At 40.0% G+C, this 27,212-nt stretch overlaps 1 protein-coding gene across 4 annotated transcripts in view; it reads right to left on the reverse strand.

Annotated features, from left to right (window-relative positions):
- The window catches only part of RAD51B (RAD51 paralog B), a 523,185-nt gene that overhangs the window by 92,533 nt on the left and 403,440 nt on the right, over positions 1-27,212 (reverse strand). The window contains exon 9 of one of the 4 annotated variants that reach the window (XM_045565135.1): positions 10,697-11,074. The exons of 2 other annotated variants lie outside the window; for them this stretch is intronic. In XM_045565135.1, coding sequence (XP_045421091.1) covers positions 11,043-11,074 — 32 coding nt within the window. In that variant the 3' untranslated portion in view covers positions 10,697-11,042. Of the gene's footprint in view, positions 1-10,696; positions 11,075-11,231; positions 11,477-27,212 lie in introns of those variants that run through there. One more of the 4 variants, XM_045565125.1, reaches the window with a different exon arrangement.

The following is a 27,212-nucleotide window of genomic DNA, read 5'->3' on the forward strand; positions in this document are numbered from 1 at the left end:
GTGGGATTTGTAGGGGGGATGCTCAGGTGAGCCCCAGAGGAAGGCTGCTAGAGTTCATTGACATGAGACAGACTATGCACAGTCTACACTTAATTAAAGTCAAACATCTTCAAAATTAGCTTATTAATGACTATATATTACAGGTTTTCTTTCGCTATTCATCATCTGTCACAGACCTCATATTAGTGACTATTATTATTTTTGTTATTGTTGTTTCCTTTACAATGAATACTGAAGAATGAGTCAGTATAGCTTTAGCTAAGACTGGGACACTTCTATCATGGCCAGAGAGAAGATGGTCTGTCTGGCCAATGTCTTGTCACTATCAGAGACACATGCTATCCATTAGAATTGACTATCGTGCGTTTGTTACTCGAAGCTGATGAATAATACTTCAGTTGAGAATAAGCATTTAACAGATGGTCCAGAGAAATAAGGCAACATGTCAATCCATTTATCAAAACTTCCAAGACTCCCACTTTAGAACTGTGAACAGTTAAAAATCGCACTAAGGTTGTTAAGAGTTAATCTTAGGAAAGTTTATTAAATTAAGGATAACTAGTTATCAAAAAAAAGTTTCTTTAATTTACCAAAAAGTGATACTAGTCTTTGAATTGCACTGTGTTTGTAATAATCAACTGAAACATCTGGAAAAAAACTCTCATTCCTGCCTATTTTACAAATATATTCAAATTATCACTGAAAAAAAGTCAGGAAATGAAAATGTAAATGAAAAAATACTATATTCTTCTAGTGCCTCAACCATAAAGCCAATAATTTTTGAGTCTGATACGTCAAAAAGGTGAAAAAAATTTTATTAATAGTGGGAGATATGAGTTATAAAAAGGAAAAGTTTAAAAATATAATTTACACACCCATACAGTTTATACAGATGAATTTTTCTAATACATACTGCTCAAATGAGAGAAAGAAAATGTCTTGATTGCCTTTTTTTTTTTTTTTTTAAGAACACGGAAAAGAATTTGTAGATCACACTGATTAGGTAATGATCTGGAAATTAAAGGATCTGGGTTTTAGTCTCAAGCCTTGAAATGAATTCATCATGTAGTTTGGGGAAAGCTTTAATCTGTCTAACCTCAGTTTCTCTTGATGAAATATCCAGATTGTATGATACAGCATGATTCATCAAACAGAAAGCCATTACAGATAACAATGCTTGCACATGCAATCTCCAAGGTTAAACTACTTTCAGTAGTTTGAAGACCTAAAACACTAGACAGAGAGCAGTATGACAAATAAGACAGTTCTTTGTGTTCTAGTGGTGTTATCAGGTGGGGAAGAAATAACCTCATATATTTCCTCATTAAACAGCTGAATCAGGCACAAAACCTGACTTCTCTTTATTCCATATATAGGAATATATTCATTCTTTCAGCATATTTCCCTGAAGCTCTGGCATTAAAGCTGATGGTCTATTTTGAGGTGGCTCACAAAGTACTCTTTCCTCCTACCTCCACTGTCACTCTGCTGTGAATCCCAGCCCTAGCTACTTTCTTCAGACCCAGGATAGGATGAGAAATGTGCAGGGGCACTAAATCCCTGCCACACCAACCCTTGAGCTCCCTCACCAAAGTCCAGGGCAGTCAGAGGCCAGCACCCAGACATGGGCATCTCTCTGCCCCCAACACCTGCCAACTCCTGCCTAAAACTATCCCAAGAATGCTGGGGTCTAGGGAGCGTGAGTGAGAAAAGGGTAAATGGCAGAAGGGAAAACACAATCCTGGTCTCAAAGCAGCAATAAAAATAAAATTAAACCTTCACACACACACATAGGATTCTTTATGTCTTCATTTGAAGTTGCCCGAGTACTTCACACTGGAACTACGTGCAAGAGGATTTTCTGAAAAAACAAACCACACACACAACAGACCTTACTGCTCCCTTGAAGGGGCTTATTTAAGGCAAAACAAGGCCTCCCATCATTCCTGTGAGAGATCATTGTCCCCCTTGTTGCCACAGCGCCCTGTGAGGCTGTGGGAAACAAATGACCTCAGAGGCACTGCAGTATGTGTCACTGCAAAAGAAAAGAGAATGGAAGGGGCTGGGGGGGAGGGGGGCCGCTGGCGAGCTGAGCCCTCCGCAGCGCTGTTCTCCAATGATATCCCTCCGGGCACAGCGGGAAGGAGGCTTGTAGGCCCCAGGAGGCTCCATCCATCCTGTAACGGGATTAGGCTCCCATTCCCCAGAAGCAAAGCGTCTTTTTGGACGTCCTGCTGCTCGCCCTGGTCAATCTGGCCTCTAACTGGCCCTCCCCACAAAGTGCCCGCTGATCGCCAGCGTCTCACTCTGTTTCGTGGGTGTCTTGAGTCAAGAGGGGGCTCCTGTGAGGCCCCTGCGGAGCGAGCGGGGGCAGAGGGGAGAGGAGAAGAGCGCATTCAGGAAGGAATGAGGGGATGGCCGCGTCTGGTGTGTGTGAGGGGGCGGGCAGGGGCTGCCAAGGGCAATCCGAGAGCAGAGCAGGGACGCGGAGGGGGAGGAGAAAGAGGATGCGCGGACGGGGGAGGGAAGATGGCGGAGCAAAGCTGAAGTAAATTCGGAACAGACATGTGCTTTTCCACAGACTGTGCCGGCGCTGGAGAAGGAAGGCCACGGCGGCCTTGCTCTCACTCAGGGCATGTGTGCAGTAGCAAGCGTGAGTCCAGCCGTAAGTGTGCCTTCCCGCCGCCCAACTTTCTCTGGTGGACTCAAGCTCGTCCTCGATTTTACCTCTTCTCCTGGGATCTCCGTGAAATAGAGCAGGTGATGTGGTTTCCATCTGACACGTGGGCACACAGAAGCACAACAGGTGCGGGCAGCCGCTGAGTCTCAGTTGCCGCCTCTACCTGCAACACCTATGCGCATGCGCACACACTCCCGGCCCGCATTAGTTTCCAGCTCTCCCTCGTGGGAGAAAGTTGTTAGAGCGTCGCATTTTACCCTCGGAGATGGCACCAGGCCCTGGCCCTCCTCCTTGAACCACAGAGCTATGTCAACCACAGAGTAACAAACAAAAACGGGGAAGGAGGTCAGAGTGGGCACGCGCGCTGGGATGAGGAGGCCTGCCTGATTCGGAGCCCGCATACCTGAAGATGCTCCTGTTTCTGTACTGTGGAAAATTGAGAAAACACAAATAAACCAAAAAAAAATTAAATATCATATATTAACGCATATGTACACACACATCATATAGTTTATCTGTAAAATTCCTTTTATACATGCATGTATTTTCTAAAGAAATATGTAGTGTGCAGGTGCATATATCTCTTTTCACTTTTAATCATCTATGTCAATGCACCAAACAATTACTCTATGCACTGTACCAATTTCTAAAAATATTAGGAGTTTTAAAAATTCTGTTTATCCATAGCATTTGTTTTGGCCTCTATAAAACAGGGAGACATGGTGTTTTGCAGTCTCAGGGCTAGCAAAAGTTGTAAGTTTGCTGAATATGAAAAACTATTTTTTGTACCAAAAACCTTTCCTCACAAACAGTTTCAAATGTGGTAATACAGGTTTTTGCACTAAGTTGGCAACTGGGAAATACTGGTTTGAGAGAAGCTGGGTTCATTGCACAAAGGCTCTGCCCATTTTGAGTTGTTTACCAGGAAAATGTCTCTGGCTGCCCCTCCTGCCTCCCAGTGGTGCCTACAACTGTGTGAGAACCCCGGAGGCATTTGCCTTTCACCGATATACTCATTCCCATGAGAATACAAATGAGAGATAAGGATGAGAAGGAACTGAATATACTACATTTCTATTATGTTTCCTTTAGGCCCAGTGCTTACTCTTTCAGAGTGGTGATAATTACAGAAGAATATAGGCTCTGGAACCAGAAACTTGAACCCAAGCTCCCCAACATAACCTCTCTGTGTCTATACTTCCTTACCTATAAAATGGGCAGTTGATAATACTTATGGCATCTGATTACTATAAAAATTAGTTAATGTAAATGAGTTAATATATGAGAAATCCTTAAAACAGTGCTTGGTATATAGTAATAAATATTAGCTGCTATAATAATTATTAATATTAATGTATTTCTCATGGCTCACTCCCATTTAGGAATTTTAGTATCCCAGTCAACGATTAATAAAAATAATGAAAAGAGCTAATTTTTTTTTTTTTTTAGAGCTCACTATGTGCCAGGCACTAGAGGTCCTTTATATGTATTATATGTATTTAATTCTCACAACAATGCCATGAGGGAAGTTTGTAGGCATCTTATTATGGCTTCTGATAGATACACTGTATTAGTTTGAACCATATGATGTGGCTGATATTCAACCATTTTAGATCTATAAAGCAGTGACTTCTTTAGTTTAGCCTAATTTATTTGGGGTGATTATAAAGACTTCAAGGGAACAAGGACTGTGTCCAGGAAAGAAGATACATGGGACAAGGACCAGGAGGCTCTCCCTTTTCTCCATCTCCACACCCCAGAGCTAAAACATGATGAAAGGATATGACTCTTAGGAGGAAAGCAGGAGACAAGATGATATTGGATGCTGAAGAAGCAGGGACTAACACCCTAGGGAACGAAGCTAAGAGACCAAGTGTAAAAGCTGTGGCTCTTGAAATTCCTGGCAATATTTCCCCAGGCTCAGAAAACAATTTAATAGCTGTTCATTCATTCAGTAGGTATTTATTGAGCACCTAAGAAGAGGTCTTAAAATAGAGTGGAAATGAGTAAGACCTGGTTTCTAACATTGGTCCAGCCATTTGTTAGCTATGTGATCCTGGGTGAGTTTCTTAACTTGTAAATGTCAGGGCTCAGAAAACAATACCCCAAAGTATGGTGCTTTGGCATGCTAACTATTTTGAACTAAAGAATATTAAAAGGTGTCAGAAGCAAAGTCTCTCTCTGAACTTCTCCTGCCCTCCTCCTGCCCTCTTGTCTCCCATCTCCTCCAAAGGGAGTCATTGAAACCAGAATTCCTCTTCCCCAAGGTGGTTTATAGAAACTAGAACCCCTCTCCCCCAAAGCAAGCCATAAAACCTAGACAGGTCACTCTCTCTCCTTTCTATCTCCTTTAAGACCCTCATTCCAGAGGGGTGCTGCCCCATACCCAGGAAGAAGGAATGCTACAGGAAAGCCAAGAAGAATCTGAACGAATACCCCTCAGTCTATTACCATTAGATCATATCACATGTCTCTACACAGCTGTCCATTCTTCATTGAACCTAACCATAAAAATAGTTTTCCCTGGGTGTTTGGTTCTTCATTTCTGAAGGTTCCCATGTCATGTAAAACTTTGATTAAATAAATCTGTTATGCTTTTTTCGTGTCAACTGTCCTTTGAGTGTCAGCTATGACCCTTATGATGGATGAGGAAAGGTATCACAACTTTCTGCCTCACAAAAATCTCATTTCCTCATCTATAAAATGGAGCTAATATCACCTATGATGTGGGGTTGTTGGGAAGATTAGGGACAATACATATGAATGAGACCTATAGCACAGTGCCCAGCACATGGCATATAACCAATAAGAGTAATTGTTACTATTGCTACTGCCGCTGCTAACATGAATCCTATTGCTGCTATTACTACCACAGGCACTGTGCTAGACACCGGCGGTTGGGCCCTGCTTTCAAGGATGCCAGCCAATGAAAGAAAGAAGCATAGAGAGAATAAGATGTGCCCAGTGAGGAAGCTCAATGCATTTAGAACAGCCTTTTATGGCAAGGAGGATTCACCCAGAGAAGGGTGGGGAGAGAGCATTTCAGAAGAGGGAGAAGCAGCTGAGAAGGCATAGAGGCTGGAAAGACATATGTGGACTCTGAGCTTGGAAGCAGCTCAGTGTATGTGTGTGTTTGGGGAAGAGGGAGTGAGGAAGGATAAGAGAAGGTCCAAAAGAGTGGGTGGGCCACAGAATGAATAAGAACAAGTAAGTGCATGTTCTCTTCTGCCTTCATCAGGAGTTCAAAAATGAATAAGGCTAGACATATTTTTAGGAGATTCTTCTTTTAACTGCCAAATAAATTGTTTTGATTGTTTAAGTGTTTGTTGTTTGAGGCCTAGGAGCCCAGCCCAGGCTGACTAGGTTGAGTGCCTTGCACCCTGCAAATACTGAGAAAGGTTAAAAGCAAACAAGCAGAAAGTATGCAGACCAAAGGCAAACTGGAGGATTTTTTTTTCCCTTTCTTTCTCCTTCTTTCAGTGTCTGAAAGGACTGGTCTCCAAAGTCTGAATTTCAAACGAAAAGAACAGACAGTTTCAGCTTCTAAATCCTGGCAGAGAAGAACCATTACCCTTTTTAGAAAAAGAAAAAACACACCACCCACAACTTTCAGCAACATTTTTGCCAGGAGTATTCAAAATGATTCCTTTGGGGTAGCCAAGAGGAGCCCTCAAAAGGTGAAAAAACTCACAGTTATATCTGGCTTCCAAGGGAAGTTAACTGCCATTAGGAATTGCAGGGCCCTGCCTAATGGCAGCTGACTTGGCCTGGCCACCCAACACTGCCCCTCCACCCCCATGTTTGTATGCAGCAGTTGTTTGTGTTTACCACTCAGTACCTTGAAGCAAGCAGAGAGGGGACTTAGTTTTCATTCTCCCCCAGTGATTGCCATTCTCCTTTTCCCCAGCTCCCTGGAGCCCTCTCCCAAACAACGAAATGCCCTGCTTGCCCCTGAGCTACAGAAACCCAATCACCCAGAAAGGGAGACTTTATGAGCTTTCTGGGGGCTCTGGGCGGATGGAAGGGATTAAAGCAAGGTGTGCTTTATATCTTTTGTAGTTTACTCTCCCACTGCCTTATGGAGAAGCCAATTCCCCACCCTTGGACAGGTCTGGTTGTTCCTCTTGGTGGGTTCTGTTTTTCTTTCCTCCCCTGTGGTTTTTCGTAAGGTGGAGGGAGGATGCAGTAAAACCCCATTTCAGAGGCATCATAAAACTCAGAGAGGCTGGCCTATGGCAGCGTGGAGCAGGTTGGGAGTGCTCCACTACTGCAGCTGCTCCTCTGCAGGGTAGTATGAATTAGGAGAGGTTTCCAGCAATTCTGTCACTACATGCTGAGACTGCAGCAGAGGGGCACAGCTCAGTCCTGCCTTCTCTAGGATTGGCATGTCTCCAATTAGTATTGTGAATTTCTTCTTTTGTTAAGGACATTCAAATTCTATGGTATAGTTAATCATAAAACATGATATTCTTAAAATATCTTTCTAATGATTTGTAAATATTTCTTTACCATAGACTTTCATATCATACAATCCAACTGAAAAATAATTTACAGCCCAGATCCTGCATTCAATGGACAAACCAGACCATAACCCTCCCAGAGTTTTTAGACAGGACCAAACAAGCAAGTCACAATAGGAGAAATACAATTGAGGAATAAACATCCAAAAAGATGTTCCATATCTCTAGTAATCAAAGTAAAGCAAACATAGTAAGTAGATGTCATTTTCACTCAAAAGACGGAAAACAATTTAACTGCCAGTGTGGGCAATAGGATGAGGGACCAAGAATTTGCAAACACTACTGTGGGCGTGCAAACTGATACACTTCCCACAGGCAGTTTGGCAATACACATGAAAATTGAGACATGCATAGAACCTGTCAATGTCAGTTCAGGAATACAGGCATACTCCCTTTTATTGCACTTTATTATGCTTTTCAAATATTGCATTTTTTACAAATTGAAGGTTTACAGCAACCCCAAGTCAAACAAGTCTATTGGTACCATTTTTCTAACAGTATGTGCTTATTTCACGTCTCATTTTGGCAATTCTCATAATATTTCAAAATTTTTCATTCATTATTATTAATATTATTTCTGTTGTGGTGATCTATAATCAGTGATCTCTGATGTTCCTATTCTAATAATATTGGGGCACCACAAACTATGCCCATATAAGATGGTGAACTTAATTGATAAATGCTGTGTGTATTCTGACTGCTCCACTGATAGGCCATTCCCCCATCTCCCTACCTCTCCTTGGGCCTCCCTACTCCGTGATTCACAACAATATTGAAACTGGTCAATTAATAGCCCTATAATGGCCTCTAAGTGATCAAGTGACAGGAAGAATCATACATCTCCTACAGTAAAGCTAGAAATGATTCAGCTTAGTGAGGAAGGCATATCAAAAGCTGGGACTATCCAAAACCAGGACTAACTCAGCCTCTTGAGCCAGTTAGTCAAGTTGTGAATGCAAAGGAAAAGTTCTTGAAGGAAATTAAAAGTGCCGCTCCAGTGAACACATGCATGATAAGAAAGTGAAACAAACAGCCTTATTGCTGATAGGGAGAAAGTTTGAGTGGTCTAGACAGAAGATCAAACCAGCCACAACATTCCCTTAAGTCAAAGCCTAATCCACAGCGAGGGCCTAATTCTCTTCAATTTTATGAAGGTTAGGCTGGGCATGGTGGTTCATACCTGTAATCCTAGCACTTTGGGAGGAAAAGGTGGGAGGATCGCTTGAGGCCATGAGTTTGAAACCAGCATGGGCAACAGCAAAGACCCTGTCTCTACAAAAAAAAAAAAAAAAAAAAAAAAAAAATGAAGTCTGAGAGATGTGAGGAAGCTGCTAAAGAGAAGTTGGAAGCTGGTAGAGGTTGGTTCATGAGGTTTAAGAAAAGAAGCCATCTCCATAACATAAAAGTGCAAGGTGAAGCCACAAGTGCTGATGGAGAAGCTGCAGCAAGTTACCCAGAAGATTTAGCTAAGATCACTGATGAAGGTGGCCATACCAAACAACAAATTTTACATATAGACAAAATAGCCTTCTATTGGAGGAAGATGCCATCTAGAACTTTCAGAGCTTAAAGATGAGAAGTCAATGTCTGGCTTCAATGCTTCAAAAGACAGGCTCATTCTCTTGGTAGGGACTAATGCAGCTGGTGTCTTTAAGTTGAAGCCAATGCTCATTTACCATTCCAAAAATCCTTGGGCTTTTGTGAATTATGCTAAATCTACTCTGCCTATGCCAGATAACAGCACATCTGTTTATAGCATGATTTATAGAATATTTTAAGCCCATTGTTGAGACCTACTCAGGAAAAAAGATTCCTTTCAAAATATTATTGCTCATTGACAATGCACCTGGTCACCCAAGAGCTCTGATGGAGATGTACAAGGAAATTAATGTTGTTTTCATGCCTGCTAATACAACATCTATTCTGCCACCTGTGGATCAAGGAGTAATCTTGATTTTCAAGTCATATTATTTGAAAAATACATTTCATAAGGCTACAGCTGCAGGAAGTGATTCCTCTGATGGATCTGGGCAAAGTCAACTAAAACACTTTTGGAAAGTATTCATCATTCTAGATTCCACTAAGGGCATTTGTGATTCATGAGAGGAGGTCAAAATATCATCACTAACAGGCATTTGGAAGAAGTTGATTCCAACCCTCAGGGATGACTTTGAGGAGTTCAAGACTTCGGTGGAGGAAGTAACTGCAGATGTGGTAGAAATAGCAAGAGAACTAGAATTAGAAGTAGAGCCTGAAGATGTGATTGAGTTGCTGCAATCTCATGGTAAAACTTGATGAAGATTTGCTTCTTATAGATGGCAAAGAAAGGGATTTCTTGAGATGGGATCTACTCCTGGTGAAGATGCTGTGAACACTGTTGAAATGACAACAAAGGATTTAGAATATTACATAAACTTAATTGAAACAGCAGTGTTTGAGAGGACTGACTCCAATTTTGGAAAAAGTTCTACTGGGGATAAAATGCTATCAAACAGCATCACATGCCACAGAGAAATCTTCTGTGACAGAAAGAGTCAATCAATGTAACAACCTTCATTGTTGTCACATTGCCACAACCATCCTAACCTTCAGCAACCACCACCCTGATCAGTCAGAAGCCATTATCATGGAGGCAAGACCCTCTACCAGCAAGAAGATTATGAGCTGCTGAGGCTCAGATGATTGTTAGCATTTTTAGCAATATTTTTAAATTAATGTACATTGTTTTTTAGACATAATGCTATTGCACACTTAATAAACTACAGTATAATGTAAACATGACATTTATATGTACTAAGAAACCAAAAAATTCATGTGTCTCACTTTGTTTCAATATTTGTTTTATTGTGGTGGTTTGGAACTGAGCCCACAATATTTTTGAGGTATGCCTATATATCCCAAGGAGATAATTAGAAAATTTTGGAAATCTAGATATAAAAGGATGTTCATTACAATTTTTTTAATGATAGTAAAAGACAGAAAAAATCTAAATGAGCAATAATTGGGAAATACATAAATGGATAATGGCACAATTATTTCATGGAATATTATATATAGCCACTATAATTAATGGGGTCAATCTTTATTTATGGACAAAGAGTTGTCCACAACAGAATGTTGAGTGAAAAAGGAAGGGTCACCCAGCCAGTACAGTATGATTTCGTTTTCTAAAAATGGCATATATAGATATATTAGATTGGTGCAAAAGTAACCGCGGTTATAGACCATGAATTTTAAATCATTATAACTAGGCTCAAATACATCTTTATTAATCAAAATAGGAACCATTATAATCAACATGTTTTTGCCAATGAGAAATAAGTTTGTTTATTCCTATAGCGTAAAAATCTGTGCTTCGGGATTCAATGAACTCTTGGAAAGCATTTTCTACATCCTGCTAGTTGTAGAAACATTTTCCCCAAAAAAAGTTGTCGAGATGCTTGAAGAAGTGGTAGTTGGTTGGCAAGAGGTCAGATGAATATGGCAGATGAGACCAAACTTTGTAGCCCAATTTGTTCAACTTTTGTAGTGCTGGTTGTGCCACTGATGGTTGGGTGTTGTCATGGAGAAGAATTGGGCCTTTCTGTTGACCAATGCCGGCTGCAGGCATTGCAGTTTTCGGTGCATCTCATCCATTTGCTGAGCACACTCCTCAGGTGTAATGGTTTCACTGGGATTCAGAAAGCTGTAGTGGATCAGACCAGTAGCAGACCACCAAACAGTGACCGTAACCTTTTTTTGGTGCAAGTTTGGCTTTTGGAAATGCTTTGGAACTGCTTCTTGGTTCAACCACCAAGGTGGTCATCGCTGGTTGTTGTATAAAATATACTTGTGGTCGCATGTCACAGTCCAAACCAGAAATGGTTCATTGTTGCTGCGTAAAAGAAGAGAAGACGACACATCAAAACGACAATTTTTTTTATTTTCAGTCAGCTCATGAGGCACTTATCAAGCTTTTTCACCTTTCCAATTTGCTTCAAATGCCGAACAAAGGCAGAATGGTCAACGTTGAGTTCTTTGGCAACTTCTCATGTAGTTGTAAGAGAATCAGCTTTGATGATTGCTCTCAATTGGTCATTTTCAACTTCCACCGGCCGGCCACTATGCTCTTCATCTTCAAGGCTCTCATCTCCTTTGCAAAATTTCCTGAACCACCACTACTATACGTTTGTTAGCAGTTCCTGGGCCAAATGTGTTGTTGTGCTTTATGACCTATTTTGAACTTGAACAAAAAAATTGCCGGAATTTGCTTTTTGTCTAACATCATTTCCATAGTCTAAAATAAATGTAAAATAAATAGCAATAAGTCATTAGCAAAAAAATTAAAGCTAGAAATGTGCATTAAAATGATGCATAACATGACCACATTTATTTAAGAATGTACTCCAATATCAAACGGCAAATTTCAACAATGCTAAAATCACAATTACTTTTGCACCAACCTAATAATATGTACATTCTGAGGGAGATTGGAGAGTTGTTCACCAAAATGTTATTTCTCTCGGCAGTATGATTTAAATTGACTTTTCCAGTTTTCCTTTGTACTTTCAGTCTTTTTTAAAATTAGAAAACAGTAACAAGAATTCTATTTTCATTTTGGAGGTAAAAAAATCCCAAACCACTGGACTAATCCCAAACTGTGACTAGCAATTCCCATGAATTTTATTTAGTCTGGGTCTGAAGAGGTATTTGCCAGAAAGACAACCATGGCCAGTTGATATTAGAAAGTGTTTGTTACGTCAGGAATAGAATAGGGTGAATGAAAATCTCCAGGTGACATGGGTGGATCGAAATGGGCGAATCTAGCAGACTCACAAGCCCAAGGTCCACTTTACTTTCTGTTGTTTCCAGGATCAGAATGAAGCTAGTAACAAAATGAGGAGCTAAACTTTTCAGACAAATCCTTTGGGTTCTAGATAATATTAAGGCAAATTTTAAAATGCTCACCCTACTTTGAGGGTATTGGAGCTCATCTACCACTCAATAAAATTTGTATTAGTGTTTTCTTTATGCAATTCAAAGTTAAACAAAAAAGTTGTGTCTCTTAAAATAGGCAACATAGTAAATAGGACTTAAAAAACGCATTTGCACTAGTCCCACCAAAGCAAGAGTGCCATCTCTACTATTTGGAAGTAGGCTCTACTGGGCAGCTGCCTGCACCCCTCCAATGACAAGATAGGGTCCTCCTCAGTCAGAGAGCTCACTTCACGGGAATTTTTCCTAATGCCAAAAGGTACTCAGATACTACTCTAATACTGGGGTTATCTCCTCCTTTTACAGAAAGGGAAATTGAGTCACACTGAGGCCAAGAGGCTTACACATAGGCATGTTAGACCTCAGAGTTGAAATGGGACTCCCAATTTAAAATTCATTTCTGAGTCCACTATTTTTTATTTTTCTTACCCAAATCATGAATGAGCCCTGAGGCTAGCCCAGTTTCCCAAGGGCCAAACTAACTCACCTCCCTCACCAAACAGCATAAAATCTTTGGATTTTTAAACTTGTGAGTACCCAGGAATGACAAACCTCATTTTTCCAGTTTAAAACATTCTTGGAAGATGCAAAAGTTCTTACATTAGGCATCCCGCCCATATAGCACCACAAATAGTAGTGACTACGGCTCCTTTTTCTAATATTCTTTATAACTTTATAAGTAATCTCTTTGTCAAGAAAACATTACCACTGTAGTCAATAGCTTCAAATCACTTTTTGTTTCATCAAAGTGGTGATGAGAAAGGATCACATGTTTGTTTGCTTAACATCACATGTGGTTCCTATACTATGTACATGTGATTTAAGTACATCCCTTAGAGACCCATGGGCTTGAGGGTATCCCATATGGCTACACCAGTGGGACAGCCTGAACTGCTCCAAAACTATTACAACTATGCTTCTACCAGAAGCATAGCTACATGGACACAGGGAAGGTCTTCCTGAGCCATTCCCCTTACCCCTACTGCAACAACCAGACAACAATGGCCCGGGCCCCTCCCCCCAAACCCCACCCTCTGTGCTGTTAGGATCTGGATCCACCTTTGCCTCCAGATTTTTATCTTTTCTGCTGTTGATTCCATAGCTGCCTGGAAACCCACCTTACTGAACCCTGGTCTTTCACCTCATCTTGCCAAAGTGCCAGTGTGAGTCTTCCAAGGCAGATCTGTTTACATCTCTGTAGCAACATCCTATTCCCATTTCCAGTATTTCCAGTAAGCCCTCCCCTGCACTAACCCCTCCCCTACCCCTAACACACATAGAGGCCCAGTCCAGCTGTTGGGACAAAGTACCAAGGAACTGACTCTGCTGGCTCATTTCCTCTCACTAAAATGCAGATAAAGTCCTTTGCAAATCCACCATTGCTACCAATGCATTACTTTACCTTTCTCTATGGGGTTACGTAGGGTAACCATAACTCAGCATCTAAACTTTTTAAAGGGAAAGGGGTGCTACTGGCAGTTATGCCAAGACACCAGTTGCAAACCAGGACTGTCCTCAGAAATTGAGATATGTTTTCATCCTGGGTCTAAGGAAAACAACACAAAATAAGGAGAGGCTAGGGAAGAGGCCAAGAGGGGGCTATTTTGTTTTCAACTTGCTTTCTGACATTGCTAATAATAAAAATCCTTAGAAACATTCAATGAGCTATGTATGCTTCAGGAATTAGAGCACCGAGGAAAAGTTTTATGATTATACTCTGTAGGCTAAACACAGGGGGAAATAGCACCACCCTCCTTCTCCCCATCAAACCCTTTCCCTGGATCCCACCAGATCACCACCTATTAAAAGTAGAAGCAAGAGACACAGGCAGGCCAATTCTTGGGGTCCACAGAAAAGATAAGAGAGTGAATGGATTCAGGCACAGACCTAGAAGAGCCTCAGGGAACCTACACTGGTAGGTGTCTCAGCAGCCCTGAAGCTCCCTCTCTGAGGTCACTAAGCCCCTCCCAGTGACAAGGTAGAAAGTCCTGTCTCCAGTGCCTGGCAAGTGGGATGGGAGGAGGCTGGGGAAAAGTCCAGGCCTATGCCTAAAACAACAGTGAGGGAAACCTGTCCTGGCCTCCCAAGGTCCTATTGAATGTAACGTCTCACAGAAAGGACCTTGGTCAGTTAGGGTCTATGGTGGCATCAGTCTAGGAACCTAGAAGCTTCTTTTGGGAAAAGTGTTCTACAATCCAAACAACTATCTTCTGTGTGAACTCTTAGAGCCTACCCACTGGTCAGGAGAAGGGGTTAGGAGAGGTGTTTCCATGTGGACCAGGGGGTGGTGGCCTGGTCACTTCCCAGGCTCTTGACAGCTTTCAGAATGTATCATAGGAGGCCTCAGATTTGGTCGCAGGGAAAATAAATTCACTTTGCCCATCTTCACAATTGATAATGCTTAGAGAAATATAGCACCACACAGTTGTTTAAGCCTTCTTGTTACTCTGTGCATTCTCCTCACCCAATACCATCCATTAATCAAATCTATCATTCATTCATTCAATTAATATTTATTTATCCACATTCATTATCAGCAACTAAACTTTTTAAAGGGAAAGGGGTGCTATTTAATTATCACCTATAGGGAGATGACTTTCAAATGTTTTTCTGCAGCCCAGACCTCTTCACTTAGCTCCAGGACTGCTATAGCTTCCTGGAATGTCTTTTCAGTCTCAAAGATGCCTCAGATTCAATGTATCCAAGGCCAAGCTCAAAATCAGCCTTTGAATGAATTCCCTTCTCTTCATCCCCACACCCATTACCCCAGTGCAAAAAACCCAGACTATCCCCACTGGACAACTGCATCTGCCTCCCAGCAGGACTCCCTCTCTACCTCCCCAAATCATTCTCTACACTGCAGCCAGCATGATCTTTCTAACAAGCAAAGCTCATCACCTTACCCTACCTCTTGCTTGAAACAGATCAGTGGCTTCCCTTTGTTCCCTGACTCTCTGGTCTAACCTGAACATACCCTCACTCTCTTGCAGCCTTGCGCATGTGCTGTGTACACACTGACTCCTCTCCATGGAACACTCTCCTCTAATCAATACCTGCTCTCCCTTCAGGTTGCAGGACATCTCTTCAGTAAAGGCCCACAAAGTATGTATGTTTGATTCTCCCATAATGCTCTCTCTTGGCCAATGCACCCCTCTCCTTCGAAGTAAGGCTCAGGGCTGTAATTTGTTATTTACTTTGGGCTTCTTTGATTCATGGCTGTTCCGCTATTTAGACCGCAAGCTTTGTGTGGGCAGGGGCCATGTCTGTTTGGTTTACCCTAGCATTCATTAAATAATTATTGAATCAAGGAAAAAGGGAAAGAAGGAAGGAGGGAGAGGAATTATTCCCACATTACCTCAACATGCTCTGTACTTTTCTACTTTGGGACTTCTGTTCATACTGTTCCCTTAGTCTAGCAGATTCCTCTCTCTCCTGCCAGTTAAAACCCTGTTCTCACTCAAAATGCCACTGTCCTCTGTCTGTCCTTTATTTCTGGCATTCTTCGAGTCTGGTCTGGATGAGGGTGTTTTATATACACAGTCACCTTTTGAACAGGGTCCATGTCTTATTTGTCTCCATATCCCATCAACCTCAGGGCTTAGGCCAGTGTCTTCTACAAGTTTATTGAAAAGACTTGAATTCAGTGGAGCCACTGATGATAAGGCTGGATTCCTTTCCTAGAGTTAGGAGGCACCATGTTGTATAGTCACACTACTGGCTGTTGCCATTTATGACTTTACTGAAGTTGTACTGGCAGTTCTGCTAGATTCTTTCACAGAGAAAAGTCAAACAGATATAATTCCTATGTTCCATTACCCCATCATCTAAAATGGAGAATGATAATAAGCCAAATACTTAAATGTAGCACTGCAGTAAGTGTGTTCAGTGGGTTTGAGGAATGGAGGCAGAGGGAGTGAGAGATCCTGAGCAACCATTGCCTCCCCTTCACTAAATCAGGGAATCTGTCTATCTGCACTTAATTCTATTCACTTAACACTAGCCTAAAGAAAACTTGTTTTAGTTTATCCATCTGCCTCATGGTTGCCACAATATAATTTTCAAATGAAATTTCTAAATGCAGACCACACACGGTATTTCAGTGGACTTAACATTGATTTATGCTAAGCCTGGAGGAAGGGAGACGCTCTGAAGAAAGATGCTTCGCCAGCAATTTTCTGACTGCCAGTCTTTGCTTGCTCTGCTATAGTAACATACAGATGTAGGTTAGTGTCTCAATTACTTCTGGATTCGGACCATTCAAGAGTAATATCATTTCTGTTATATCAAGTAAGCATGAAAGTCAAAACTATGATTCCTAAGACAACCATGGTGATAGAAAATAAATTAAAAGGCCTTGCTTGCTTAGCCATCATTCTGAAAAAATTAGAATGCAATTTGTTGGACAGATTCTATAATCTGCAGATGAAGGCAGTTATAGGGCTCAAGTTTATCCAGCGTTAACAAGCCCTAATAGTCTAGTTCAGCTCAGACATAACAAACGGAAATGGCTTTAAATTATCCTTCCCTAGAGACATGATTTCATAAGAGAACAAACTCTATATGCGCACAGAGAGATTTCCAATGTAAACATGTGGTGGAAGCTAAAAGCTGCAGCCGGGTTTCAAGCTTGGATACGCCAATGGCAGGGTATTTGATTTCAAAGACACCGATTTCCTCCCAGTGCAATAGCATGTATGCTTTTTTTGCTGACTACACTTTGAACTGCAGAATACACACAAACTTGCATATATATGTAATTTTATAGTTTTCTTTCTAGCTAGGATATTAATAGATTTTACTTAGCCTTTCCATGCATAAGTATGACTGGGATACAGATGCTTAAGGGATAAGGTTCCTCACGGAAAACACAAGGCTCACTCATCACCTGGGCCGTGTGAAATGCAGACTAGCTTTTAAGGCTTTGGAAAACACAAGGTGAGCAACTTGGCTTTTCCAAATTCAAGCAGGATATCAACCACGATCCCTCTGAATATGAAAAAGTAGGGAAAGGAGAATTCCCCTGCCCTACAAAGAGGACAGAATATCCTAGCTTGTTCTTTTTGGGCTAATCAGGTTGAAAAAGCCTACAACCAAGATTTACAATGACAAAATCAGCCAATGTCCATTTGGACTATGCATGAAATGAAGCCTGTCTCCTGTTTTTATATGGCCTGTGAGCTAAGAAGAGCTGTTATACTTTTAAATAGCAGGAAAAAAATACAAAAGAAAAATAATATTTTGTGACATGTGGAAGCTATATGAAATTCAAATTTCAGTGTCTATAAAGTTTATTGGAACATAGTCATGCTCATTTATTTGTTCACATATTGTCTATAGCTGCTTTCGCACTATAATGGCAGAGGTTAGTAGTTGCAATGAAGACCCTAAAATATTTGTTATCTGGCTCTTTATAGAAAAGGTTTGTTGATGCCAGATCTAAACTATGAGACAAAGGCAATGTTAATCTTCAATTGCTTTTTTTGTTTCTAAATAAACATATGCATTATGCCTAGAAGCTCACAAGTGAGTTAAATACCCTTTGTACTTATACCAGAATCCACTTATTCAAAGTTGAATGCCTTTGTATAGTTTTCCATCAAACCATCAAGTCATACATGAACCATTTACACCTGAGATCACAAAGAAACCACAAGTAAGAAATCTTAATTTTTATTAAAAATTTCCTGAATTTGAAAATATTGTATGACTCTAGCCCATTGGGCACCAGCTTGCAAGCTCTGATTTAGACCATGAGTATACTATAGACTCTTCACTTTTCAGTCAATATAAACTGTTCTTGCTACCATGGCAGGTCTAAGAAAATTGTGCTTTGCAAAGTACCTTATATTTTTATATAATTTTTAAAAATTAAAGTAGTCTACATGTATCATCAGAGCCTGGTACAGAAGGTGTATTAGTTTCAGTGACATTAACAGCTTTGGACTGTAAACTCTTTGGGGGAATGTCCTTTTCACTTAACTTTTCTCCATACCCTGCCAGACCATGGTCCATACAGATTTTACCAGTATTTTTCACTGTCTGATTTCTCTCTTGCCCTATTGATTTTCAGGGCCTGGATAGAAAAATTCATTATTCCATCCCTGCCATGGGGTGGTACACATTTAAATTGCTCCAGAAAGACAAGGTTCTCTAAAGCTTTAAAGTCTTCTCTCAAACCACATAGGTATCTTTTGCTTTGGATTCCCATGCAATCTTTACTGTGTGTGGGTGTTACAATAAAGACCAAAAGTGACCACCAATAGCACTCTGCACCAGACAAGGAACAAAGGTTGCTATTAATAACATCAGTAGCTGAAATTACTGTAGGCAAAGTCTGCCTCTGTTCATAAGACTGCTTCTTCTTTTTTTTTTTTTTTTAGAGACAGTGTCTCACTCTGTCACTCAGGCTAGAATACAGCAGTGGTGCAATCATAGCTCCCTGTAACCTCCAACTCCTGGGCTCCAGTGATCCTCCTGCCTCAGCTTCCTGGGTAGCTGGGACTACAGGCACATGCCACCATGCCCGGCTAATTATTACATTAAATTTTTTTTTTTTTTTTTTTTTTTGTAGAGACAGGGTGTTGCTATGTCACCCAGGCTGGTCTAAAGTGATCCTCCTGCCTTGGCCTCCCAAAGTGCTGGGATTGCAGGCATGAGCCACTGTACCTGGCCAACCCTGCTTCTTAGAGTCAAATCTTTGCAATGTAGGGAACCCCGCCCCAAACATTTTGTGGGAAGAGCTAAATATTTCCCCAAAGTTATAGGAAGTAAAGGAATGCTGCTAAGAAAAATTTCTAAACAGTTAACCTTTTGTGCATCCATAACATGCGTTTAGTCAACAAAACTTTATGGAATATTGCTAAAGTATCAGGTACAATGCTAGGTGCTAGAGATAACAGAAGGAGCAGGACTTGGACTTCGTCCCCATGATCTTTCAGTCTTGTGAAGGCAAACGCTGTTGCAAACAACTCATTAAAAAAAAAAAAACAAACCCAAAACTGTGTTGAGGACTACAAGGCAGGGAAGGGGACATAAGAAAAAGAATGCTTGATTATTCCTTAGGGTGAGTTGTGAAAAAAGCTCCAGAGAGGAGGTGACACTTTGGTTGAGTTCTGAAAGCTGTACGAGCCTTGAAGGTAGGGGAAAGGCAAGGTGGAAAGGGATACATTATAGGCAGAGGAATAGCAAAAGCAACTCCAAAATGTGAAATAGCCTAGACCATAAGAAGTACTCTGACTAATTCACAATGGTTCTAGTGTATGTGTTTTGGGGGCAGAGGGACGATGGAGAAATGAGGCCGAGAGGGAAACCAGTCAGAGAGATATGGGTGGAGAACTCGCAGCTGCCAGATCCTTGAGGTCCCTCTGTGTATACTAAGGAGTTTGGATTAAATCCCAGAGACAGTAAAAAGACACTGTGAAATTTCAAGTGCAAAAGCAACACAATCACATTGTATGTTAGAAAAAGTACTTTGGCCATGGTGCAGAAGAGGGAATGAAGAACTCAAGAGTAGGACTGCTGGACTAGTCTAGGCGAGAGAAATTCAAGGGGTGAATTTAGGGCTGAATAAGAAAGGTATCAAGGAGGAAATCTTAATGATTGAATGGCTGAGGGAAGGGGCAGAACAAAGGAGAGGAAGTTAAGTTGATCTCAAGTTTTTGGTTTGGTGACACGGTAACTAGTGGAGTTATTCACCTTAAGAAGGAATAGAGGAGGAGGAATAGGATCTTTTTTGCTTAAAAACAACAATAAGAAATCAGTGCCTTCCTGATTATATATTCTAGGCTAGGAAACCATATCAAATGAAGTTATGCTTCAGGATGTGTTGGAAAATTCTTCTTCTGCCCTTGTGGTTTTTGAATGTCATGGGTTAGAGTATCATGCCAAAGATGAAGACACCTTAAATCTGTTTTGGAAAAAGATGGGATATAAATAAATAATACAGAAAATGGCAAAACATTTAGTTTTTAATCTATTTTCTGCACATATACAAACACAAATACAGGATCTTTCTGCAACTCTTTTGTGAGGTTTGAGGGGACCATTAAATTACACACCTTTTCCACAAGTGAATTCTGAACCCATCAAAAGAAATAGAGTGGGGAAAAGCTACACAACACTGGTCTGGGCAATGAATTTTTAGATTTGACCCTAAAAGTACAGGCAACAAAAGCAAAAACAGAAAACAGGATTACATCAAAATAAAAGGCTTCTGCACAAAAAGGAAACAATTAACAGAGAGAAGAGACAGCCTACGGATTGGGAGAAAATATTTGCAAGGCATACATCTGATAAAGGGTTAATAACCAAAATATGTAAGAAGCTTAAACAGCTCTAAAGAAAGACAACAAATACTCTGATTTTAAAATTGACTAGGGACTTGAACAGATAGATATTTTTCAAAAGAAGAAATACAAATAGGCAAAAGATATATGAAAAAATGCTCAATATCACTAATCATCAAGGAAATGCAAATTAAAACCACAATGAAATATCACCTGCTGTTAGAATGGCTATTGTACAAAAAGACAAAAGATAAAAGTTGGATAAAAATGGATATAGAGAAAAGGGAACCCTGTATACTGAAAAACTGTGGAGTTTCCTCAAAAAACTAAAAATAAAATTAGCATATAATCCAGCAATCCCAAGATTTGAAATCAGTATGTCAAAGAGATATCTGCACTCCCATGTTCATTTAAGCACTATTCACAATAGCACAGGTATGGCATCAATCTAAGTGTCCATCAACAGATGAATGGATTAACAAAACGTGGTGTGTGTCTATATACATACATACATATATATACACATTGAAATACCATACAGCCCTGAAAATTTCACATTGTATTCACAGATAATAACATCACTTTGTGCCCCATAAATATACACAACTATAATTTGTCAATTTGTAATTAAAAATAATTATTAAAAATAAATCAAATAAATAAAAATGGAACAGCACAAATGGAGAGCAAGGGCTAGATATACTTTAAAGATAGGGAACAAGTAATCTCTCCAGGACTTGTTGTCCAGGTGGATTTGGGATGAGCATCCAGAGGATGACAAGGACAGAAAACTCTGGGTACTTGTTGGTATGCATTTAAAACTGAACATTTCAAAAAAAAAATCTACAAATATCATTAGGCCAAACATGGACCTTTATGATTTTATACTACTTAGAAGCCACAAGTATTGACCATTACTAAATTATCTGCTCCCCACATGTCCTTCCACATGGTGAGAAGGATAAACTTTTCTGTGTCTCTCTAATTCTTACTCCCATTTGATGGGATGTACTTTATGGCAAAGATTTCTTTTGCTCATTAAATTCAAAGCCAAACTCTTCATTAGAGAGAGAGAGAGACAGAGAGAGAGAGAGAGAGAGAGAGTAGGTAGGAAATAAGGTAATGGATGCATAGCAACAATGGGGTTTCCCATAACTGGATTAGGCAGTGGCCACCAAGCCTCTATGGCTGGTAGAGAACAATACATGAATGTGAGAAGTTCTTCCTTATCCCAGACTCAGCAATCAGATAAGTCATTCCACTTTCCCTAGGGAGGAGTGATGAAGAAGCAGAGAGGTCAAGAGTGGCTTAGGGAAAACTCTTCCTCATAGAGAGTAAGGACTTTCCCCCATGCCCTTGACTAGTAGGCTTTATTTTTTAAATTAACTTAAGCAGTAGATATGATAGAATTCAGGAATTCAGTTCTATTCAATAAGCATCAAGTGGCTTCTGTGTTCCAGGCACTGGAAATAAACAGATAAAAGACAAAGTTCTATCTTCACATGTTCACATGCTGTTTCTGGAAGATAGGCCATGCGATAGCATCAAGGGGTATACAAAATATTTGAGGAGCAAAGAGGAAGTAATAATTAGTTGTAACCTAGGGAATTGGAGAAAATATTAAAAGTCACCTTGATTTTTTTTCTTACACTACATATAATATTTCAAGCCACACTTTTACATTAGTGAAGACTTTTCTGTTTGCCACAAGATGTGAAAGTACACCTTGTGCAATTGTGTAATGTAATGGTGGACACATGTTCTTCTGCCAGCCCTATCCCTTCCCCTTTTTCTGATAACAGAAGGCTTCCTCTTCTTTGGAGAAATGCCCCAGCCCCACTTTGGGGACCCTGTCTTCCTGCCACCAGCGTAGACAAGTGGTCCACTGGGCTGATAGGACTCTTTTTGAGGGTACTGGCTTAAAGTTGGAAAGAAAAAGAATCTAATGCCTTATGAGATCCTAACTGATAAAGACTAGAGAAGATGCTTTGCTACCATGTGACAAAACCTGCCATGAATAAAACCAACAGATGACGAGCAGAGCAGAGAGATATAGAAAGAGCAATAGGAACAATGATGACACTGTTGGAAACCTGTTTTGGTCCACGCCTTAGACTTCCCAATTATATTAGCCAATAAATTCCACCGGATCTGTCACTTGTATTTATCATAAACTTAACAGATTACTTGAAAACATTACTTACAGACTGCTTCTACCTTAGCTTTGACCAAACAAATTAAGGTTCAAACTTTCACAAAACTTGATGAAGATGCTTACTGCTTTAATGATGTAAGGTATGTTCTAGGAATTGTCAATTATTCCATATATGACCTGTCATTTACTGATGAAGCTACTCTAATACAATATCATTTATCAATTATCATTTTTAGCTTTTATTTTTCCTATATCACATTATAGCTCAACCCTTCACTATGTTTCTACGATTTATTTTATCCATCATGCATTTTTTTGAATTATAATTTACTGAAATACAGTCACCTTGGTTCTTGTTGTCCTTTAAAGAGATCAAATTTATTTTCATTTCTAATTTAGTCATTAACAGTGGGCTTTACTTTAACATTCTCTCTGCCCAGCTCACCTTAGTGGCATGTGCAAGGTTAAATCACTTTTAACATGTGGAAATCCTTGCTTTTCACCTTTCCTGAAGGTGAAAAATATCAGCAAAATTAGAATTTAAATTGTAAATTTTAGAATTTTAAATGACTGATGCTCTAACTATTCACATATACAGTGAACGCTATTTCCCACTTCTTAACCTATAAGGATGAAACAAGACAAATGAAAGCATGGGGAACTCTCTGAGCACCAAAGACAGAGTGCTGCCCATTGCTTTCATATTTTGCTTCCCCTACCAGATTTAGATCTCTTAGAGAGCTAAGTGTCATGGATGTCTTCAGCTATCCCATATATGTAAGATGGCGGTAAGATAGTGCGGGGGTTGGGAAAACTTCCCCTTTGCCTTCTGAAGGTTCACTGAAAAATCAGCTGACAAAAGGCAGTTTAAGGGAAGAAAAGGCATACAAAATTAATTAATGTGCATAGATGTGCATGAGAGTCATACAAAATTTGAAAAACTCAAAGAAAAGGACAGATGGTTGAAGGTTCATAGCATTCTGAAATTAACAGAAAGAATAGGGGCTTGGAGCTTGGCAAGATCCTGTCTGGGAGGGAGAGAAGAGGGAAGGCGTGGCTAGCAAAGGGAGTCTTGTTATGGAGGTCAAACCTCATAGTAGCAGCCCTCAGAAAGAGTAAGTTTTGGTCAGAACCTCAAATGTGTCAAACTCTCAGGCTCTCTCTTCCAAGAGCCAATCTTTCCTAGACCCCAGCAAGGTTGAGGGGATGGGCAGAGAAAGCTCTGGCTGTTTATTTCACCAAAGTAGATTTTCTCTACAGATGCAAAACTCCTCCACAAAAGGCAGCATGGCAGGGCTATTCCTGTTGCCGGGCCCTCTGAATAGCCATCTTAAAATATGTCAAAGAAGTACATTTTGGGGTGAAATGTTTCTGGTTTCCTTTAATGGTTTAAAAAAAAAAAGGAGAGAAAAAAATTTATCTACTTTCCTTGGTAACTCATTCCAATGGTTCAAAACCACCTGGAAGTTACTTCTGATAAATATTTCTAAGTAGGCACTATTAGTAAAATCCTACTGAATACTAACCATATGCCAGGCACTATGTTACATTCCTCCCCAAAGCATTTTTTTTTCCTTAACCCTTGTGTAGACAAAGAAAAAACAGCAACTTTTTCTGTAAAAGATCATTATATGGTCACATCTCAGCACTGTCTGTGATTAAACTACCTCAATTCCTTTAAACATTCTTTATTGTGATGATTAAAATTATATACATTACAGAAAATGACTGTACCATTAGATTGCTATTTTACTCTACTACCTTTCAACTTTTACTTCTTAGGAGAGGCAGATTTCCCAAGGTTCTAATTTTCTCAACATTTAGACTGATTCATATTTATAAGAGGGAGAACTAGGCACAAAAAGAGAACAGTACGTTCAATGTTCGTCTTAGTGGCATCTGCAAGATTAAATCAACCCCAATATGTGGAAATTTTTGCTTTTCACCTTCCTTAAAGGTGAAAATATTATCAATGAAGCTGAAATTGCAAACGTTATTGGTACAGATCTGGGGTTTGATGGAAGATATTGCAAGTATAAAGACACACTTTGAGATATCTAAATAGCCTCCAATCTTAAATCACACATGGCAGCCACATTTAAACCATATCTGATTGTATTAAGGGCAGACTCATCACCTGTGCTAGGCTGATCAGATCCTCTCTCAGGAATTTAGTCCACCTGGGGTGGGAAGCTGAACTAAGGACATACAAGCTTGGGTACCAGGGATGCACCATGTTTGGCCACGTGCTCACCAAGCAGTGAAAGCGGCCAGCTGAGAAAGAGAAAAGGAAGAAAGCACCTATACAGAGAGAAGCAGAAATCTGAATCCATGAGTCACTGAAGGGAGCCAGGCAGACAGAAAGCTACACCTGGGGAGCAGGGACTAGCTCCCTGGGTCCTTGTCAGTGCTCTGGTCTTTTATGAAGCCCAACTGGATTTTCTGTGAGAGTCTCCTGATTCCTTATGGCATGGCAAATTTCTCTTTTTTGTTAAGACAGTTTGAATAGGTTTCAATTATTTACAAACAAACAGATTTCTAACCTAGGGAATAAGAGAGTGGTTCTTTTCTTTTCTTTTCGAGATAGGGTCTCACTATGTTGCCCAGGCTGGGTTCGAACTCCTGGGCTCAAATGATCCTCCAGCTTCAGCCTCTTGAGTAGCTGAGACTACAGGTACACACCACTGCACCTGGCAAGAGAATGATTCTTAATTCAGGCTGACCATCAGAATGCCCTGAAGAGGTTTTTAAAAACACACACACCCCTGCCCTGTCCCAAGGGATTCTCATTCAGCAGATCTGGGATACAAACTAGGCAAGGCGAAATTTTGAAAAGCTCAGTGGAGAGTGGAATGACAAGTGGCAGGTAGCAGAAAGCTAGGAATCAAAGAAAAGAGAACATTTGGATCAAGATAACAATGGCCAATAGGGGAGAAAAAAACCCATAGGATGCAAGAGTGTATGCCACTTGCACAAAGCTCCACGCTGTAATGGCTAATTTTTAGCATCTACTTTCACACTGAACAAACTGTGGTCAACTTCAATCATCTGTCTTGAAGAGATTTAAGGTTTTAAGGGGTATTCAGGTTGGATTCACATATCAATAAACTATCCCCTGCAGCTTTAAATCTAAATCATTTTGTTGCCTAGAAGCATCAAATCTTTAAAAACATTATTTAGCTGGACAATTATAGGTTGTGTGGGCTAGGCTAGGCACAAATGAAAATAAAATGTAAGTGTGTGTAAAAGAGGCAATTATGTGGGAATTTGGTACAGAAATTCTCCCCTGCACAGGAAGAAGCTGAGTCCAAAAGTTGATTGTATTCATCTGACAGCAAGATTAACACCCACATTATGGAATAAATTAGTAAGGAAACTACAAATAAAATCACCCTCTTATTAGCTTGACAAAAGAATTTATGTCAAGTTTAGACATGGATCTTTTCTGAAGTATATAAGAAAAATTACTGTAATATTTACTAAATATTTTTAAAACCATAAAAAGGAAATTTATAGTATTCTACTCTATAGAAATGCATCTTTTAAGAACTACACTGTTTGGTTAAGAAGCACTGGGAACAGACAAAGATATGGCTAGCTCTCTTGCAAACCCTGGGAATGAATTCTCCACCAGTGCATGGACTGGTGTCTGAAAGGCACAACAGGAACATAGCACTAGTTTCAAGAAATTGATATAGAAAAAGAGAACCTGATTTGAGACTTAGAAACCTCTCCTGTATAATAGATGTAAACTTGGCAGCAAGTAGAACTCTTTTCTCATCTTATGCTAAGGTTCAAGGCACTTCTGTCAAAATGACTGTAAGAATTTGGGAGGGCAGTACTTCTTTAAAAACTTCCAGAACCTGCCGGTAATTGATTGGAGTACATCACGATAGCAATCTGGATACTGGACAGTAAGACCCCTGAGGACTGAGTCCTCTACTCCTTCCATCAGTGTCATTGCTTCGTATCTCCCCTGCGTAGCCCCATGTGTGCCAAAAGGGATGAGCAAGTGTTGAGTGAAGAAATATAATGAAAAGGAAATGTAATCACTACCATGCATTTATGACATCATTCTGGACAAGTAAATAATCTTAACTTTTTGAATTCTGCTTCCTTGACTGTAAAACTGAGACTCATCCAAGTCAAATACAAAGGAAAATCCTAATGACAGTTTTGAGAGACAGGTATGTGGTTTAAGGCAAAAGATGGCAGAACCATAATTAAACATTTGGTTTCCTCAATAGTTTGTTCTACAAATGATGTAATAATATGAGCTAACATTTGTTGAACACATATATCAGACATCATTCTCACATACTGTATTTTTAACTCTTTTAACCCTCAGAATAATCCCTGTAATAGGTACTATTATTATTTTCACTTTTACAGTTAAAGAAATGGTGGCACAGAGAGGTTAAGTAACTTATTCAAGGTAAAACAGCTGGAAGTGGCAGACCCAGGATATACACCCAAGCAAGTGTGGCTCCTGATAAAGCTCTTAACCTTTATCTTATTCTGCTTCTTGAACGTAGTGACCACACAGACTTTTCACCTGTCTCCTTCTAGTCTCTTAAAGTATTGCTGGCCTAATGGAT

Source organism: Lemur catta, chromosome 1 (assembly GCF_020740605.2).
Source record: "Lemur catta isolate mLemCat1 chromosome 1, mLemCat1.pri, whole genome shotgun sequence".
Taxonomy (NCBI): domain Eukaryota; kingdom Metazoa; phylum Chordata; class Mammalia; order Primates; family Lemuridae; genus Lemur; species Lemur catta.